This window comes from Neolamprologus brichardi, chromosome 7 (genome assembly GCF_056152115.1).
Source record: "Neolamprologus brichardi isolate AB-2024 chromosome 7, ASM5615211v1, whole genome shotgun sequence".
Classification (NCBI taxonomy): Eukaryota; Metazoa; Chordata; class Actinopteri; order Cichliformes; family Cichlidae; genus Neolamprologus; species Neolamprologus brichardi.
Genome location: NC_142110.1, coordinates 37,440,554 through 37,458,696, shown reverse-complemented (window position 1 = coordinate 37,458,696; position 18,143 = coordinate 37,440,554). Strand labels below are relative to the sequence as shown.

General features: G+C 41.8%; 1 protein-coding gene across 3 annotated transcripts in view; it reads right to left on the bottom strand.

Annotated features, from left to right (window-relative positions):
- dpysl2b (dihydropyrimidinase like 2b) overlaps positions 1 to 17,684 on the bottom strand; it is a 31,714-nt gene extending 14,030 nt beyond the window's left edge. The window contains exons 1-5 of one of the 3 annotated variants that reach the window (XM_006795630.3): positions 17,073 to 17,684; positions 3,987 to 4,075; positions 3,012 to 3,196; positions 843 to 1,007; positions 418 to 479 (exon numbers count right to left, since the gene is read on the bottom strand). In XM_006795630.3, the coding sequence (XP_006795693.1) occupies positions 418 to 479; positions 843 to 1,007; positions 3,012 to 3,196; positions 3,987 to 4,075; positions 17,073 to 17,339 (768 nt within the window). In that variant the 5' untranslated portion in view covers positions 17,340 to 17,684. Of the gene's footprint in view, positions 1 to 417; positions 480 to 842; positions 1,008 to 3,011; positions 3,197 to 3,986; positions 4,076 to 8,573; positions 8,687 to 13,372; positions 13,710 to 17,072 lie in introns of those variants that run through there. The other 2 variants (XM_006795631.3, XM_006795632.3) reach the window with 2 other exon arrangements.
- Positions 17,685 to 18,143: the final 459 nt, after the last annotated feature.

The following is an 18,143-nucleotide window of genomic DNA, read 5'->3' as shown; positions in this document are numbered from 1 at the left end:
GTCACGCTGTAGAGTGAGCGCGTGAGCCAAAATCAAGAGTAGGATATGACTTTTATGATAGTATTAGATCAGATTTACTGTAGGCTTTCAATCTCTTTCTCTTCCTCTTTAGGTTAATACTTGGTAAATGGTAAAATCGTAAATGGCCTGCATTTGTATAGCACTTTACACTACATTCAGTCATTCACCCATTCACACACTGGCAATGGCAAGCTACATTGTAGCCACAGCTGCCCTGGGGCACACTGACTTAATGCCTGTTTGTTGCCCTGGCGATCGGACAACAGTATATCTAATATCACCACTGTAAGTATAAACAGCCATTAAGCTAAAAAAGTTTGTACAGAAGGGCTGTAGCATAATTCAATTTAGTGTAGCACAATACAGAATATGCTGAAAAATTCAGTGACAACCTACCTGAGCATCAGTAAGCTGGAAAATATCCTTATAAGCCAGGTAGACCAGGAAAGAGTTGACACCTGAAAGGTTTAAAGCAGAAAAAAATACTAATCATTAACCAACTTAAATACGAAGTTCCTTGGTAGATGATGAACCCTAATTCATTTGAATGCAAGCAAACTATTGTGTAAAATAAGTCCCTTTATTGTGGGATTTTGCATCTGTCTTGCTAAAAAGTGTCTCTTTCTGATGCTTTCATTCTAAAAAGTTGCATTAAATGCATCACGTGCAGGCTGCTGCACTCAGGTTACAGGACTGATACTGACTGATGTTAATCTTTTTGCATCGAACAGATCTAAATATTAATTTTTCCAATCACTTTCCCAACGTGCAAATCTTTAATTCAAGATAATCAAACATGACTGTGGGTATGTGAGACGTACCGTGATCCTTCACAAGCGTCTCCATCTCTTCCTGGATTCCCTTGTGCCACTCGGTAATGTCGATATGCAGAGAGTAATCGCAGCAGGACTTGCTGTCGGCCCATTCACGCCACTGCTCGAAGGCTGACATAAGGCTGGTGCCAGGCTCAGGTAGCACATGGTCAACTAGACGCACACACACACACACACACGGTTAAACAGCTACACAAATACAGGAACTCTGCTGTCTTGTATTTTATCTATTTTTTATGTTATGTTGTATCTAGGCCTAATGGACAATGATGTATTTCACGCCTGGCTGTATGAACATGTGGAACAAACTGATTTTTAAAAATGATCATATATACACACCAGAGTCAGACCTGAAACTGTATGAAACGTGTCTGATTAGAAACCTTTCAGGGCTCCAGGGCTAAACAGTGAATGCAGAAACTGCAGTTCCTGAAGTGGCCACTTTAGGCTGGCCCCAAAACACATTCTTAATAGAGTTCAATGCTAAAATGCCCAACTTTACATTTGCTATTTATCCTCTTTGATACATATGTTTGTAGACTGAATGTCTTTGTAAGGTCCTGTGTTCCTCCTCTCATCCACAAATGGTCACAGCAGATGGCTAACCCTCCTTGAGCCTAGTCCTGCCGCAGGTTTCTTCCTGTTATAAGGGAGTTTTTCCTTCCCACTGTCGCCAAGTGTTTACTGATGGGGGTTGTTTGATTGTTGGGATTTTCTCTGTATTATTATAGTCTTTACCATATAATATAAGGCCCCTTGAGGAAACTGTTTTTCTGATTTGGCACGATATGAATAAAAGTGAATTAATAGAATTTTTTTTAACTCGCGTTTAAATTTAACAACGCTCACAAGGTCAATATAAGAAGTCTATGTTTGAGTTTTGGTGAGTGAAATTCTAATACTATTATATTTACAATTTAGCAGGTATCTATTGTGTGAAAGCCCTGCTAACTAATAACATCACAAATCCCTCCAAAACGTTGTCCCTACTGGCTCCAAGAAAAACCCAACAACCTAACATGACTATTACCAGTGAGTGAGTGGTGTCAAGGTGGCTAAAATGTACCTTTTATATGTAGTCTGTAGTTAAGATTGGATACAGATGCCTTTAATTAAGCCTAAACTACATTGAATAGAGCATTTCATTATAGAAATCATCTCTATTTGGCAAGTGTCACCAGGCTGCAGGATGTTACACACCCCTAAGAGGAGCTGCAGCAATCGGCTTTTAGCTTGGGGTAAAAAAGGCATGCAGTGTGAGTATGTTTTGCTGCCAGGAGGAGGATGGTGTTCCTGTTGAGTCAGCAGAGGAAGGGCCAGTGTGACATTTACAGTTCAAGTTTTCATTTAGCTTTGTTTTCTTTGCTCATTACGTCAACTCGTTATATTTGTATGTAAATTTAAAAATAACATTATCATTAAACCAATGTAAGAACCAAGATTTGCTGTTACATTATATTTACGATATTTTGTTAGAAAAAAAAAATCACTGATAAAACACAGGGTAAGAGTTTGGGTTTTTAAAAAAAATCTGGGTACAACTTGAAACTGACTCCAATGCCCTGTTTAAAAACGATGTCTAGGACAAACCAAGCCATAACAAAACTACAGATAGATGGTAACTCAAAGGAAGTAGAAAGAAATTCCTGTGGACAAGTTTTCAACTAATGCTTAAACTCTTAACTTGAGCTTAACGACTTTGAAGTGCAAGGGAAACGAGCCCAAGGAGAAGAAAATCTAGGCTTTGCATGCACCATTAAGAAATTCAGAATACTACTACTACAACAACAACAGGCCAAAATTACATAAACAGGGTGTATAAAATAATAGCAAACAAACTACAGAGTCTGTCTGTCTCTTTGGAAACTTCCTGACACAGTATGTTCAGCAATCAGCACCTCATGGCTCAGAGTGCTCAGACCAGATGGATGGGTTCATATTTTGGCTTGCTCATGAGCAGGCCTGGCACGCTTCCTGTTCTCATTAAGACATGTTCAATTAGGGCCAATCAGTAAATGAAGAATCACTGCGGGGAAAACCCACCACGGACACCGCACTCAGCTTCCTTTCACTCACACAAAGCTTTTAGACACCAACTTTAACCCATTTCTGAATCTTCTGTTGCAGACAGCAGGGGTTTTGTGCTCAGCAACTCACTGATCATGGTGGTGCCTCCGGCCAGCGCCGCCTTGGTGCCCTGGTAGAAGTCATCAGCGGCGGTCATGCCCCGATCGGGCATCTGGAAACGAGTGTGCACATCGATGCCACCGGGCATCAGCATCCGACCATGGGCATCGATGGTTTTCACCCCACCGGGCACAATGAGGTTTTCCCCGATTTGTCTGAGTTAAAGAGAAAAGCAACATTTAAACTGCTGATTACACCATCCTTAGTCATTTTAGAAAGTAGAATTACAAATGCATTAGTCATTTTAATTTCATTAATTACATTTACTATTTTTTAGTAATTAGTGGTTTCATATACTTATGGGTTAGGGTAGTCGTTTTTGAGTATGTATCAATGCTCATCATTTTCTTTGTGGCAGTTTCCATTATGCTCTGCAAAAAAGTAATTAACTTCTTACTCACAACTTTTCCTGTTTTGTATAGCAAACGCAGTCAAAACTAAAAACTGACTGCATTGTCAGCTTTCTCCAGGGCCGTCTGATAAAAGCCAGACTTGAGAAAAATATCTGTCCTGCATTGCTAGAGCTCATCATCATAAATAAATCATCCTACTCAGTCACTTTTGGCACTAAAACAGCTCGGTTTCATGTCGATTAACCTAACGAATTTACAGAAAAGTTATAATGACAAGCTAAAAAAGTGATCAGAATTGTAGTATGGCAGTGCTGGTTTCATTTATTGGTAGCTTTGACATTAAACACTGAAGATTTTATATGGCAATAATGACAAGTTTACTTTTCACTCTGCAAGAAGAATGTATTATTTGTGGTGCTATTTGGAGGTAATTGTATATTATAGTGAGATTATGGTGAGATGAGTAGTAAACTCTACTTGCTGCAGAGGAGGCCCTTAGTTAGTTTGTAGTGATTCAGCAGAGAGCTTCAAACATGAACGTGGTAGAAGTTGTGTTTTTAATAAACTGCCGGCAGCTTAAAGGAAAACTCACTTGATGACTCCATCCTCCATATAGATGTCGGCACAGAAGGACTGGTCATCATTCACAATCTTGGCCCCTTTGATCAGGAGACGGTCGCTCTGGAAAACAATAAAGAAGGTGAGTTGCTGCACATTTTTGTTTAAAAAACAGCTTGAGTTAATCTGTGGGAATAACAACCCTGTAAAAGACATGGATTTATAGCCGCCTATAAAAATACGCTTACAAGGGTGAGTATCCGATTTGGCTCAACTGGATGCTGGATTAAGGGCATTTGATGAAAGACGTTTTGGGAAATGTCACTTCAAGGAGTGGATTGGCAACAATCACAGCAAAACATAAATACTGGCTCTGCTTGGCCTTTTTAGGCTGCCGTCTGATAAGGAACACATGGCTGTGCAATGTCTCTCAGCTGACACTGGCTTTCCTATTCTGCAAACACACACGCATACAGATATCTGTAAACACACTGTACACACTCTTAATACTCTAACACACTGATCCGGTGGGGGTTGCCGATTAGAGGGGCAAGGGGTAAAAGAGTATTAAGAGCTGGGATGTTTGGACCAGCACCACGTTTTTTTTGTGTGTGGATGTTTTCACTGTGACACTGTTTATGTCAGACTGGCGGTGGAAAGACACTGTGGAAAGAAGATGAATAAGGACAAAGAAAAGGCGTTAATCTAAGGAGGTTGCTTTAAAATGGGATTAGTGAACATCTGCAGTACACAAAGCATTGTCTCCGAATTAAGAAGAACAACAAACTTCTAGATCCTTGTGCTGAGAGCAAACAGAGGGCCCAGTGCATTTTCATCACCGCTCCTCTCACTGGTGGATCACTTGATCTTTGCTTTAAAAGCAAAATTAGGGAAATCATTCACTGCTCGGACAATAAAGACAGCAGCCCGCCTCCAGACACACCCATCTGCCCCCTTCATGTGGTCGAATTATCGCACAAACAGACGTGAGAGAGAACCAATCAGGCCACGGAGCGTGTAATCAATCATCCATGCCTGCTGCTGTGCCACTTGTCTCTATGCTGGAGAGAGGACGGGGAGGAGGGGGGAGTCTACCACCTCCACAGTCCCTCCTTCGAGCCACCCCGGGGAGGCCCTGGCCCTCTCTCCAAGAAAGGGAGTGGCAGCTATGTCACAAGGGCTCCAGCGTTCCCCCTTCTAACAAAGGCTGCTCTGTTTGAGGCGCTGCCACTGGCTGCTGCCAGGCCAGCAGCTCCAGCCCAGAGGACAACTGCTGTGCTGCAGGCAGCACAAACCATAAGCCAGCTCTGTAAAATATTACCTAATACTTTTTCAGGTTGTTTATATAACACAGCCACATATGTAGAAATAACGCAAACTTATTTAGCTCACTTAAAAAAAAATAATTTAACTGAATATCTTTTAGCTTAGTATGTAAACAGACTAAGTTGGTCTATTTGGTGGTTTTAATGACCAACATTCAATATTTACTACAGGAAAGTCCTAAAAATATAAACAGATTAATCACTAATGATTAAATAAATGATGGATGTTGCAAAGAAACGCTCCATAAATATGCACTTCTTTTGCATTACTTTAGTGCTGTTGCAGGGGGAAAATTTTGACTGGGACCAACAATGCCATTCATAACCAGACCCCAGTGTGAGGGACCTCAGCTGTTTTTTACTAGCAGAGGTAAATGCAGCCTCAAGATGGCTGCCCAATAATTTCAGTTTCATAGTCTTCAGCTTTGACGGCCACTGACTCAAGTGATGTCCATCAGATTTGCAGTTCCCTCAGGAGCCACAAAAGCTTTAAACCCTTTTCCATGTACAGTAGTACCCCTGAAAAGGAAAAAACAAAGTCCTCACACAATGATCTCAGATATACATACCTATCCAAATTTCCTTATGACTGCTTTTGAAGCAATTTTTTCCTCACATGTGTACTAACATTTCACATATTAGCAATACCCCGCATTCTTCTGGATGAAATATAGAATGGAGTAAATTACACAGTAAAACAACTTCAGCTGACTGCAGCAGCTTCTGGAAAATGCTTTGCAGTTGTCATGTGAAAGGTGTGGCCACACTCTGACAGCAGGATGGAACTAATGCAGATAGATCATGTGGTAATCTTCGATCTGTGTGGAACAGAGTGCTCTGGTTGAGCGACTGGCTTCGCTCCAGCCCGCTGCTGGCCCGTTTTCCTCCCAACAACTGCTTTGAAATATGCCGTTACATCATGCGCCCCGTCATGACTGTCATTATCACATTACTCACTGAACTTTGCCAAGACACTGCAGCCCTTCTTCCAAAATTGCACCTATTGCGCTGTTTAATATAGAGCTGTATTTGCAGAACAATTAGGGTCCCTGAATCCAGAACCGCGCTTTAATATAATTCAATTGTTTTAAAGCTCGCAGGGGTCGTGTGACAGAGCGTGTGATTGTACTGGATCTGTGCCAAGCATGACAGTGACCTTTCCTTCGTGGGAACTTTTTCAGAGCTCACAAACAGGATGTGGATAAAGCTCAATGGGCCCACTGTTACTAAACTACTGTGTTTACATTCCAGGCTACAACCTACAACCTTACTGAGATTGCATACAAGGCAAAAACAGTTCAATGAGCACAAAAAAACCCCGATCTGTAACGTAATTAGGACACTTATAAAAACAATCACTGAATATTTTGTTTAACACAGTAACTTTCCTCAACCTCCTTCACCTCTGTTTCCTCAAACAAAACATCCTGGACTAGTGTAATACTTTCGGCATAGTGGGCGGAGCATGGAGACAGAGCATAAATAAGTCCCACCCACACCAAAGGGGCAAACAGTTCATGGCTCCTTTTCTATCTGCTGATAGATGCCAAAAAACTGCAGTGCAGTGGGACGCAGTATCAACAGAGCCAAAAACTGAGCCCTCCAGAAAACAGGAGTGGACACGTGACTCAAACTGTGGGATAATGAAGCTCAGAAGCCTGCTGTGTTGTCTGTCTTTTGTTAATGATAAGTGTCAGTTTTAGACAAATTTATTTCCTTAGATATTATGAGATTGTCTGCAACTTTAATTACTGTGAAGTGTGGATAATTTAGAAATATATGTCTAATGTTTTGTTTATGTTTATTTGTTTTGCCTTAGCTATAAGAGCTTGTGACTGGAAGGGGCAACGTCCAGAGCTGAAACAACAACTCCAGTTCCTCTCTGTGCCTCCTGAGGCTCGAGTCAATCCCCACAGACTTCTATATTAGAGAACTGAAGTGCACATTTGCAGCTGGGTACAAAATATAGTTTTGTCCTCTATGGATTCCTTCCTCCTTCATAACAACTCTGAGTGGCAGGAGTTTCTTTGTAAATCATCTATCTGGGTGTGTGTTTGCATTTGGTGCCTTTTCGAGCATTTTTAATGTAATACCTGAATAATATAAATATAAAATTAACCCTCACTATTATGTACTGACGATACCAGAAGTTCTGGGGCGAGGGGGGTTGTACTTATCTTCTTGAGTGAAAGTCTAGTTAGGGCTAATTAACCAATGTACCCTCAATGTACTTTGCCACGAGCTCTGGGTAGTGACTGAGCGAAAGAATGAGATCGCACATACAAATAACCTCCCTTAGAGATACAGTGAGCAGTTTGGTCATTCACAAGAGACAAAGAGTAGCACAGCCACTCCTCCACACTAATATGAACCAGCTGAAGGGGAGGAGGTTGCTGGGGGGGAGGGAGGTCTGGGTTTCTCTAATTAGACTGCTGCCCCCACAACCTGGACTTAGATAAGTGGTAGAAGCTGGATGGATTCTATCTGAAAGCCATTAGAAAAGACTTCCAGTTCTATAGAAGTATATGAGATCTTTTGGGGTCATATTAAATCTGTTATGTAAATATTGGTCATATCATGCATCAACACTGATATGGTATAAAGCAGCACGCTTGTTGACAATCATAAATTATTAACCAGTAAGGTTGCAATAGATGACATCGCAGCAGCTACTTTCATCTTTTACCCTTTTGATGACTCCAATCTTTGATCCATAAGGTAACTTCCAGTTCCAAAAAAACCCAACATGGTGATGGACAAAACACTGATGTTGAAGCTTAACAGTGTCGAAAACCAACAATTGATGACAATGTCCATTATCTTTTAATATCCATGCTATTAACACATTGCTGGCATTAGATTTTTAAATAGCTCTAACATAGAAATATCTCATATTTTTATCCATCTGCAGGCATTTTGTTAGCACTTTAACCCCGAGGTGTATATTGGGGATCAGTTTTTCCATCCAGTAGGGATCACTTTAGAATATCTCATACACTCTGTTTCTAAATATCATTAAAGTATATCAGCTGAATTCACATTGGATTAAATAAAACTGAATTTTACATGGAAAGAGATCAAGAAACAAGTCCCAGCAAGGCTGGTAAACTCTGCGTATCATGGTTAGCCATCAGCAAAATAATACAAAAAAGTATAAAACAGACAGGTTAGTAAAAATCTGTCTTGTTCTCTGTCACACTATCAGCACAGCAGGAAAGCCTGTGTCTAAAAATCAATTTTTTCAGAAATGTTGTTTCTGTTGTTATGTTTAGCTGCTAAATGTATGCTTTACTCACCAGATGATCACTAGATGGGCCTTTTTCTCATTTAGTTAGAGGGGTAGAGGACTCTGCAGTGCTTTGGGGCATAAAAACAATGAATTAAAAGCTCTACAAAGCTAAGGAGAAGTGTAGATTTACATAATACTTCTCATTAGGTTATGAGAGATCCTTATAATTTTTACAGGTATTATTAATAACGTAAAACATTGTGCTTAAGAAAAAGAAAGACTGGGTATAATGGAAAGCAGAGGTAATGGTTTTGTTAAATCACCAACATCAATCAAATGCTGCGATTATTGAAATCCTGACATTAATAAACCACAGCCACAGCACCATACGGAGGGAAACTAAGACCCTCCACAGGAAGAGAAGAGGAGCCTGGGTACTCAAACTGCTGACTTTCATAAAATCAGGGTAAAATCAGCTTGGGTGCAGTGAAAACGTCTGCCAGTGTTAGACGTAACCCGGCAACATTGTATGTTGTTGTCCAAATGGAAGATATCCTGGAAACAGTTAAGTCAGGTGGAGAAGGCTGCCAGGTCAGACATGCAGCATTATGATTTATATTTGTCCTGGATTAGTCAAAAAACAGCCCGCTACTAAAATCATCTCCATACATGTTCAGGCAACCACTGGGAAAACACTCTGCTCCTTCAAAATAAAGTGCAAAACAGGAAATAAAGTAATTCCCAGAAACAGTCATCTGCACATTAATGACATGAAAAAATAGATACAAAATTTTCTAAGTAGTCATTTCTGTTTTATTTATAAAACACACTTGATGCATTGGATGAATGTGATTCTTCCTTTGATGCTAGAAATTCCACTTTTACTTTATTTTCACGATGACTGATCATCGTGTTTTTAATTGTTTAAGCCTCTTAATCCATAAAAACACTCTCCGTTGCTATTAAAACTTGCTCATTTAGTATGAAAAGTCCCTTAAATTGCTCTGTTATCCTCCCACTTTCTCAGGAAATGAAAATATGACAGTCTCTATTTCTCTGAAAATTTGACTTAAAAACTTTTTTCCACTAACTCATAACTTAAACCCCTACCACTGAAATAGTAACTAAACTAGCCTAAATTCCCAATTGAAATGCAAAACTAAATGTAAACTTTCTCTTTGACTACAAAATTGTTTAATTAATCTCAAACTTCAAAAAGAATACACTCATTGACCTTTTTCCTGTGACATAGCGCAGCCGGAGGAGCTGCGATACTGTTGCTCAACAGCATTCCCCTCTGCTCAGAAGCTGAATAACAGCAGAGTTGATACACGCTGTACAGTCTGCCTGACTTCTGGCTTTATGAATGGGGGAATTCGGGATGATCCTGAGAGGCGGGGGGGGGGGGGGGGGGGGGGGGAAGAAAAGAAAAAAAAACAAGGCTGAGTCAGTGGGTGGCTGATTAGGAGCGTAGTGTGTTGTGTGAAGAGAAGGCACTCCGGGCTGCGTTGCAGGGTGAGATAGCTGCGTGAACTCACTCCAGCCACGTTTGAAGTAACTACACATGCACTGCACTGTCACCAGAGACACTGCTCTACTAAAGGTATGCTACAGTAGCACGCTACTTAATAATCCTTCATTTGCTGAGGATTGTAGCCACTGAGACTTTAATCCAGGACAGTCTTATAATAGCCTCGCTCTATTTTTACCTCATTCACTGGAGCTGCATTTAAACAGCCTTCTTGTTCTTGATTTACTTTTATCTGTATTTATAGCCTTCACTGAAATAACTCACCCTCATTCTAGAGCTGAAAGAGCCAATCAATCAATAAATGCATCAAAGGAAATGTAACTGATTGAACCATTTTTTCTGCTTACTAATCAGTTATGTTTTCATCAAGCAAAAATGAGAAAATATTTTTCCACTTGCAGCATCTCAAGTGCAAACATTACCCCGGTTTTCTTTTCAGGGATTCTTTTTGAATCTGTTCATTTGTTTTCTGATGAATCGACTCTGGGTTTAATATTTCGAATGCCAGCATGAAGAGTGATAAGCATCTATTAAAGGTTCTGCTCAAGCACCAGTTTAAAGGCCAAATATAGTCTGTCCACAGTGACACAAAACAGAGAACAGACTGCAAAATCAGCACATTTGAACTTCATAAATTGATCACATTCCTAATAAATGACACAGCTTGTTGACGGACTAAATATTTAACTGTTTTGCCACCAAAACTGTCAACTGTGACAATACCAGTTGTAGAAAGTGATAGAATGTCTTTAAATTTGAGGTGGTTCGGGCATCTTAAAGACTCCTGGGTGCCTCCTAGGTGAGGTTTTGTGGGCATGTCCAACTGGTAAGAGATCCCAGCTCAGGGCAGACCCAGGACACACTGGAGATATTATCTCTCTCAGGTGGCTTGGCAATGCTTTAGTAAAGCTAGAGCCGGTGCTTGGGAGAGGTGGTCTGAGCATCTCTGCTTAAACCCATCAGAAATTGAAGGAGTGGATGATATGTTGTAGACTCCAAAATTCATATTTAATGGCTAATAACATTTAAAAAAAATAAATAAACAGTGTCAGCCCTGCTTGACTAGTTGTTCAGTTTCAATGATCTTGTTGTATGAATCTGGTTCTGAAGTCACACAGAAGCACCAAGTCCAGGTGGTGAACTTGCAGAGGTTCATTCATATTTGATGAGAGCCGCCCTAAGTCTGTCCCTGTCTGTGCAGCTGACCCATGTCCATCTGGCTAAACTGTTCTATGGAGCCCAGTGCTCCACCCAGTTCAATGAAAATATTCAAATTCAGTAAAATATGTAATTCATACTGATTTGAGTGGTCTATGAAGAAAGGTGTGGAAGGCAAGGGGCTCATTTGCATCTACTTCAGCATTTGTTGTTTAGTTTTAATTCAATGTAACCTTCATTTCCTCTTGAGTGTCTTTTTGGTTTAATAAGGTCATCCATGCCTCACAATAATGCCTTTTCAGGTCCACGGGAACCAACCAGAATGCTACTTTCCAGCATCTACAGTTTATAGTTCCAGTAACATCTTCCTCACATTCTCCTCTGATCACTCTGCTAGATCTTCAAGAGATCCCCTCTGTCTCTGACTCATTTCTTATGTCGTTCATGCTCTGTTTAAGAATAGACAGTCTATCCAGTTAGGTCTGACTACAACACCCACTAATCCTCTGATCTTTCCACCATCCGTCTGCTGTGTCTCAAGCCGTTAAGAGAGAGAACTGAGGAAAATTATTCACGTGAGAGGTTGCCAGTTATCACTAAGCAATGCATGATATTAACACAGAGGAGAATTTTTCATATTATTGCTAGAAATATATATGAAACCTGAGCTTAAGCATCAATCTTTCCATGATGTGGATCTGCTTCAGTGTACATACATAGACATGTGTGTCTCTTTTAAAGAACTATTATTTCAGTTTATCCACTTAAATCTGAAGTTGATGAGCGCTACATGAACAGTCAACCAGTTAGACACTTCAATTACAGTTTGCTTTGGCTACCATGACACAAAAGGCCATGACACAAAAACAGCTCTGCATAATGTGGGTCAGGCGGTGGCTCTGAAATAACTCTGGCAGAGAAAGCTCCAATCAATCGATTAGCTGATCAAAAGAAAACTTTATTGAATAAAACAATTCTTATAATCTACTAATCAGCACATATCTCAGAGCCAACCCGTGACCATAATCATGCTTGTGCTATGATTTCCTCAGACTGAAGAGGTTTTCCTAGCTTGGTGACACCTTTGGGGAGCGTGGGCCTGCTAGATAACAGGATAATGATGCTTCATATCCTGCTGCTTGAATGATTTGTTTAGTAAGTCCACAATTAGAAGGCGCAGATCCATCTGTATGGCTTTCAAACAGGCTCTTCTGGGTCACTCTTCACCATTGTATCAGCTCATTGACATCAGGATGAAAAGGCAGTGACCTCCTCCCTGATCAGCTCTGCCTATATGCATCTTCCCCTCATTACACAGCTGAAAGACAGGCATGGAAGGAAATAGGACCCACTGTCCCCTCCCTTCCCTGGCTCCCCTCCCTTCCCCTCCCTATTCTCCACTTTCCATTGAAGCACCACATCCCTGCAGCTTCGCTATGAATTCGGGGAAATAATCTGCTCCACAATGACACACTGAATGTGTCTTAAAGCCTTTTGTGCCTTCTAAACGGCTATATATATCTATATATATATATATATCTATATATATATATAGAGTGAGATATATATAGATAGATAGATATATCAAGGATAGCTTTAAAAAAGGAAAAGAAGCTAAGGTTAAAAGAAACAGCCGGGTACTGAGCCGTGGAGCGGATGCAGGGAAGCATTTGCTCCACCAGTTGGTGTGCAGTGATACCCGGCCACCAGACACAGTCTAACAAAGACCACCAGCGTGAAATCTCAACTGTCATGCATGGCACGGAGGAAGAAATGCAGGGGTGGCGTGAATGTGCACAAACAATGGATAGTCTAATGTAAAGCGAGAGCTCGGGTTTATCCGGACATAAGCACTTGTCGCAAAGATGCTGCAAAAAAAAAAAAACACGAAAATTTCACCCTCACCACGCTATCGCTGGCCTCACTGATTTCTCGACCCTCGTGTGCTTTCGATCTCACAGCGAAACAGAAAACCATCTACAAAACGCTTTTATTTTATTTTGGAATTTCTTTTAGGAGATCAACTCTTGCGCCATTGCCCTGGATCGTCGAGGAGCGCAGCGGCGCAGGGACCATGCCGCCCCGGTGACATCCTGCAAACACACCCCGCAGGCCCACACCAGCCAGGCTGGACCCACTCACTGCCACTCCAAACGTGAAAACACCCGAGCACTCACTGTGATGCGGGGAATGTTCTTTTTGCCTTGGTAGCCAGACATCTTCACCGGTGTTTCGTGTGCGCCGCAGACCGCTAGAAATGCAAACGGGACGGATTACCGCTGGCTGCCGGGCTGTAGTGAGGATGATGGTGATGAAGATAAATAGGGGGAAGACTACACAGACACGGGTGATCTGCAGGAGGCCACAGACGTGAAGAATCAAACTATCGCTCAACTCCGGATCCTGGCAGCCTCCCGGTCTCCGCCGATGCACCAAACCGTTCCTTCCCAGACGGAGTCAGACAAGAGGGGAGGGAGGGACCGCTCGAGAGCCTCTTCCCAATAAAAGAACCCCACGGAGCATGCGCAGAGCCTCGCCCTGCTCCATTGACAGCAGAGAAACACACTAATGCCATCAATTGCTTTCGCCGGATTAGGGAAGGCAGGCAAGCAGGGAGTGCAGCCTGCAAACATCCACCGAAGGAACAAATGAAGAAACAGCCAGCAGCCATCTTACCTCACATTATCTGCTGTTTGTCTGAAGGTGGGGGTGTTATTAGAGCGAGCAAGAGCTCAGGCTCAGGCAGGGTGACGTGATTTCACCTGTTTCCAGCTCTGATCAACTTGAATGGTCCTCAATACAAGTTGGGATTCCAGCACTATTTGAGAAATGGGTAAAACTGGAATCACGGGAATGGAAATTTGGCCTTTTGTGTGTTTGGCAAATGCTCGAGATTTACACAGCTAACTGTTATTTATCTATAACAGGCTAAAGCAGTGTAAGATTACCAAAAGTAGTCAATTGAGCTTAACCAGATATATTTTGTACTCAGAGGTTCTCCGTTAAATTTTGTTTTGTGCTTATTTATAAATAGAAAAAAATATATGTACTTGAACTGACAGTTCCTTTAAGACCAAAGTTTTTAGTGCATTCTGGGAAATAAGATTATAAGTAGACAGCAGCAAATATACACTCATTAGACACTTTATTAGGTAAACCTGTTCGGTTGCTTGTTCACTCAAATATATAATCAGCTGATTACATGGCAGCAAGTCAACCCACTGAGGCATGTTGACATGGTCAAGATGACCTGCTGAAGTTCAAACCGAGCATCGGGATGAGAAAGAAAGGTGATTTAAGTGACTTTGTATGAGGCATGATTGTTGGTGCCAGACAGGATGGTATCAGCATTAAGAAAACTGCTCACTCCCACAAACCCATCTCCGGGGTTTACAGAGAATAGTCCAAAAACAGACAAAAAAATCAGAGATCTGAGAAGAACGCATCAAACTTTAAAGCAGAAGACCACGCTGCATGCTGCTTCTGTCAGCTAAGAACTGGAAGGTAAAGCTACAGTTTGGCTTACTAAAATTAAACAATAGAAGATTAAAAAATGTTGCCTTGACTGATAAGCCTCGACTTCTGCTGTGACATCCAAATGTTAGGGTCCAAATTTGGTGTATACGCTTAAAGCATGGCCTCCACGGTCTTCCGCTTGGCATAAGGATTCTTTATGGAACAGTAGATTCCCATCATGATGTGCAGCTGATCAGCCACAGGACTTACCAAAGTTGTCTGTGATGCTTTTGTCTTGATGTGTCCCTGACAAGAACGTAACAGGAAAATATGTCATTAGTGCAGCATGTGGTGTTTCTTTTTTTTCTTGCCATGGACGTGGATGACATTTTGCTGCCAGTCTCAACAGCTGGTATAACCATTACTTTGTTTTCTTAATGTGCAAGGGAGAGACAAAAGGGACAGTGTCCTTTAACCTTCCAGTGGAAGTGATGAAGCCGGTTGTGAAATATGTACAGAAGCCTTGGAGACGCGTGATAAACAGTTGTAAACAGTGATGCCTCTTAGCCATCCGCATGTAATCAGATTGCCCAAGGTGCATTAAAAACAACTGCAAACAGAGTCCTTAAGGCAAGAAATTGCTATGTAAAGTTCATTTGTTATATAAATGTCTGTAAAACCACAGTAAAAGTTGTCAATTCAGTCACAAATTCAGTTTTTACTTATTCTTTTTCTCATTTTCTTAATTTGAATAGCCATATTAAAGAGGGCCAAGCTTAACATAATGACTTCACATGTTATGTAAGTACATGTAATCCCCATGAGACAAAAGCTCAGGCTTCAGACTGCTCTAACAACATGTTTCAGACAGTTTTTTATGCTCTTGGCTCCGTATGACATCATAGAGAGTTGTTATCCAAAATATGGTGATCTTAGGCAAACAGCTCCACCTACCTGCTCTTCAAACCTTCTGTTTACCACTGATCACCAATCAGAGGAATGCTGGTATAAAAGGAGGCTAAAGGGAGTTACATGCCTTGTTTCAGACAGAGGATCTGCACAAAGGTTTAATATGAGATAGAAAAGGATTATTCTAAATTGTGACTTGTGCAAAGCTACTCTAGTAGAGTCCATGGATTCAAATATGGAGCTGGAAATCAGAACTAAAAAAATCAAAGTAAACAGTGTACATTTAGATGAATTCAATACAGTTTTATCTTAACATATTATTAACTAAGTCTGTAAAGCTTACTTTACAATAAGTGTACAATAAATGGTGTGGATTACAAAGTGCAGTGTGTGCCTCTGAAATTGAGTGGAGCAGAAGTAAAACTAGAAATTGTGAGTGCAGCAAACCCACATTTACACACAATAGCTGAGTAAACATGCACTGCAGCGCTGTTGTGTTGCATTTTATCCACCACAGTCCTAAAATGTCAGCTTGCTTTTGAAGAACGCGACGCTGAAATGCATCTCCTGTAATAATGACATCACTGATATTGAAGATCACATCAATTAAGTCTGTGAAGTCTGTGTTTGTGAAGTAAGCTCTCACATCAGAAAAGTGAAGAGCAACTAACTAATCATATATGACTTGAAGAGATGGAAGAGAGTAAGGAGTGGGTTGTGTGGCGAATGCTTCCGATCAATATGTAACATGATAAAAGGGCTCAACACCAACGCCCAAAGCTTTTAACAGCATCCTGAGTGCTTGAGTATTAAGTAAAGGAAGTACAGATGTGGGTTGACCACCAATCACTAAAACCTGAATAACTGCTTGAAGCAGCAGTAAAAGACGTGATAGATTTTCCTGCAAGTCATGCAGGTCAGGTTGAGCCTGTCCATCAACTCAGTTCTGCTGTTAAAAGAACGAGAGATCTCAAGGGCAGTAATGCTGCAATGATCCAACCCTAGATCACCTTGCAAAAGCAACCAGGCTGATGTGTTCACAAAGGTGTGCCTCCTATTTAAATCATGCCATGGTAGATGACACGTGTATATTTTTTATTTCTCGTGCAGACCTGTTAACAGTGTTTCCTTCACCAACAGCCAGCTGCACTGTGCTGTTAAGGACTCTGACTAACAGAGCCACTCCCTCTGGCATTTCTGCATGGTGGGCCCTCTAACTGAGGGCCAGCGACTCTGTTACATCATAGTGCTTTCTGGGAAATGTAGTCATGGCAAGTTGTCTGGCATAAACTGGATGTGTATGCTTAAACAAACTCTGCTGAGTGGCAAAGGCTCTGTGACTGATGCTATTGTAGATGAAAAATGGCGCGGGTGTGTGCAAAAAGCTGAATGTTGGATGAAATAAATGAGAGCTGGAATGATAAATGTAGAGAAAGAAAGACAAAAGGAGGAAGACTGGGAAAGAGAGGTGTAAAATATACACAACCGGCATGCAAAATCGGAGAAAATTACCCGTTTATCATCGAGATTCTGCAGAGCCTCTTTCCCTGTGCTCTCCCTTATCTCTACCTTCCTCGGCTGGGAGATGTCGGTCTGTCGGTCAATGACTCGCCCGTCATTCCTGCCCCTGCACGCCGAGAGTGCATCAAAGTCCAGCGTCTTGCTGTCCGAGGAGCCTTCCACTGGACAGAACACGCCACAGAATTTCTGCCTGGGCCTGGCCGGGCTCTCGGAGCCCATCCTCTGAAAGAAAGCTGGCACTTCCCCGGCGGTCGACATCCCTTCCAGGCGGTTGGTTGTGATTGGGTTTAGCGGGGTGTAGCTGCACAGATGCTCGGAGTCTCAGCTTGTTGTGTTGTCCGGTTTTTTCCCCTTCCCTCAGCGCTGTGCGCTTGGACAGCCACCGCCTTTGCCGGTTTTCAATCGCAGGTGGTCGCACTGTGACCAAAGCAGAAAAAAAATCAGTAAAGCTAATGCTGCTCGAGAAAAAAAAAAGATACACACACACTCTCACTGTGGAGAGAGAAGTGCAAAATGAATCCACGTAATATCTGATATTAGGGAAAGATGTGAGACAGCCTTCTGCTATATTGCTTGTCAGTGATTCCGCGACAGATCAGCAACAATTCTGATTTGCTTACTCATGAGTCTAAATTAGCTCCTTGCCCACAGCTGTTTGAGTTATAAATCAGCATATGAGGGAGAGACCTAAAGTCTGGCTTTGTCACAAAGAGATCCTGTAGGGGTGGAGGAGGAGGATGTTTCCCAATGAGGGATTACCTGTAGCCTGAATGAAACCGTCCAGACTGGCACTATCGGGAGCGCATCACAGCTGAATGTCCGGAAAAATTGCGCTCTCACTTGTCCAAACTGAAGACTTGTTCGCTGTAGCTCTATTTTACCCGGAGACAGTGTCCTCGCAGCTGTCCTGCCCGCCAGAGAGCTGTGTAATGTAATAATTAAAGCGTGGCGTGCAGTCTTTAAATGTCTCTGCAGGGCGTCTCTGTCGGATGTTTGAGGTCAAGAGTGGCCCAGCACCATGGAGAGTTCCCCAAAGTCACACCCAGTCCAACAATGAGGATC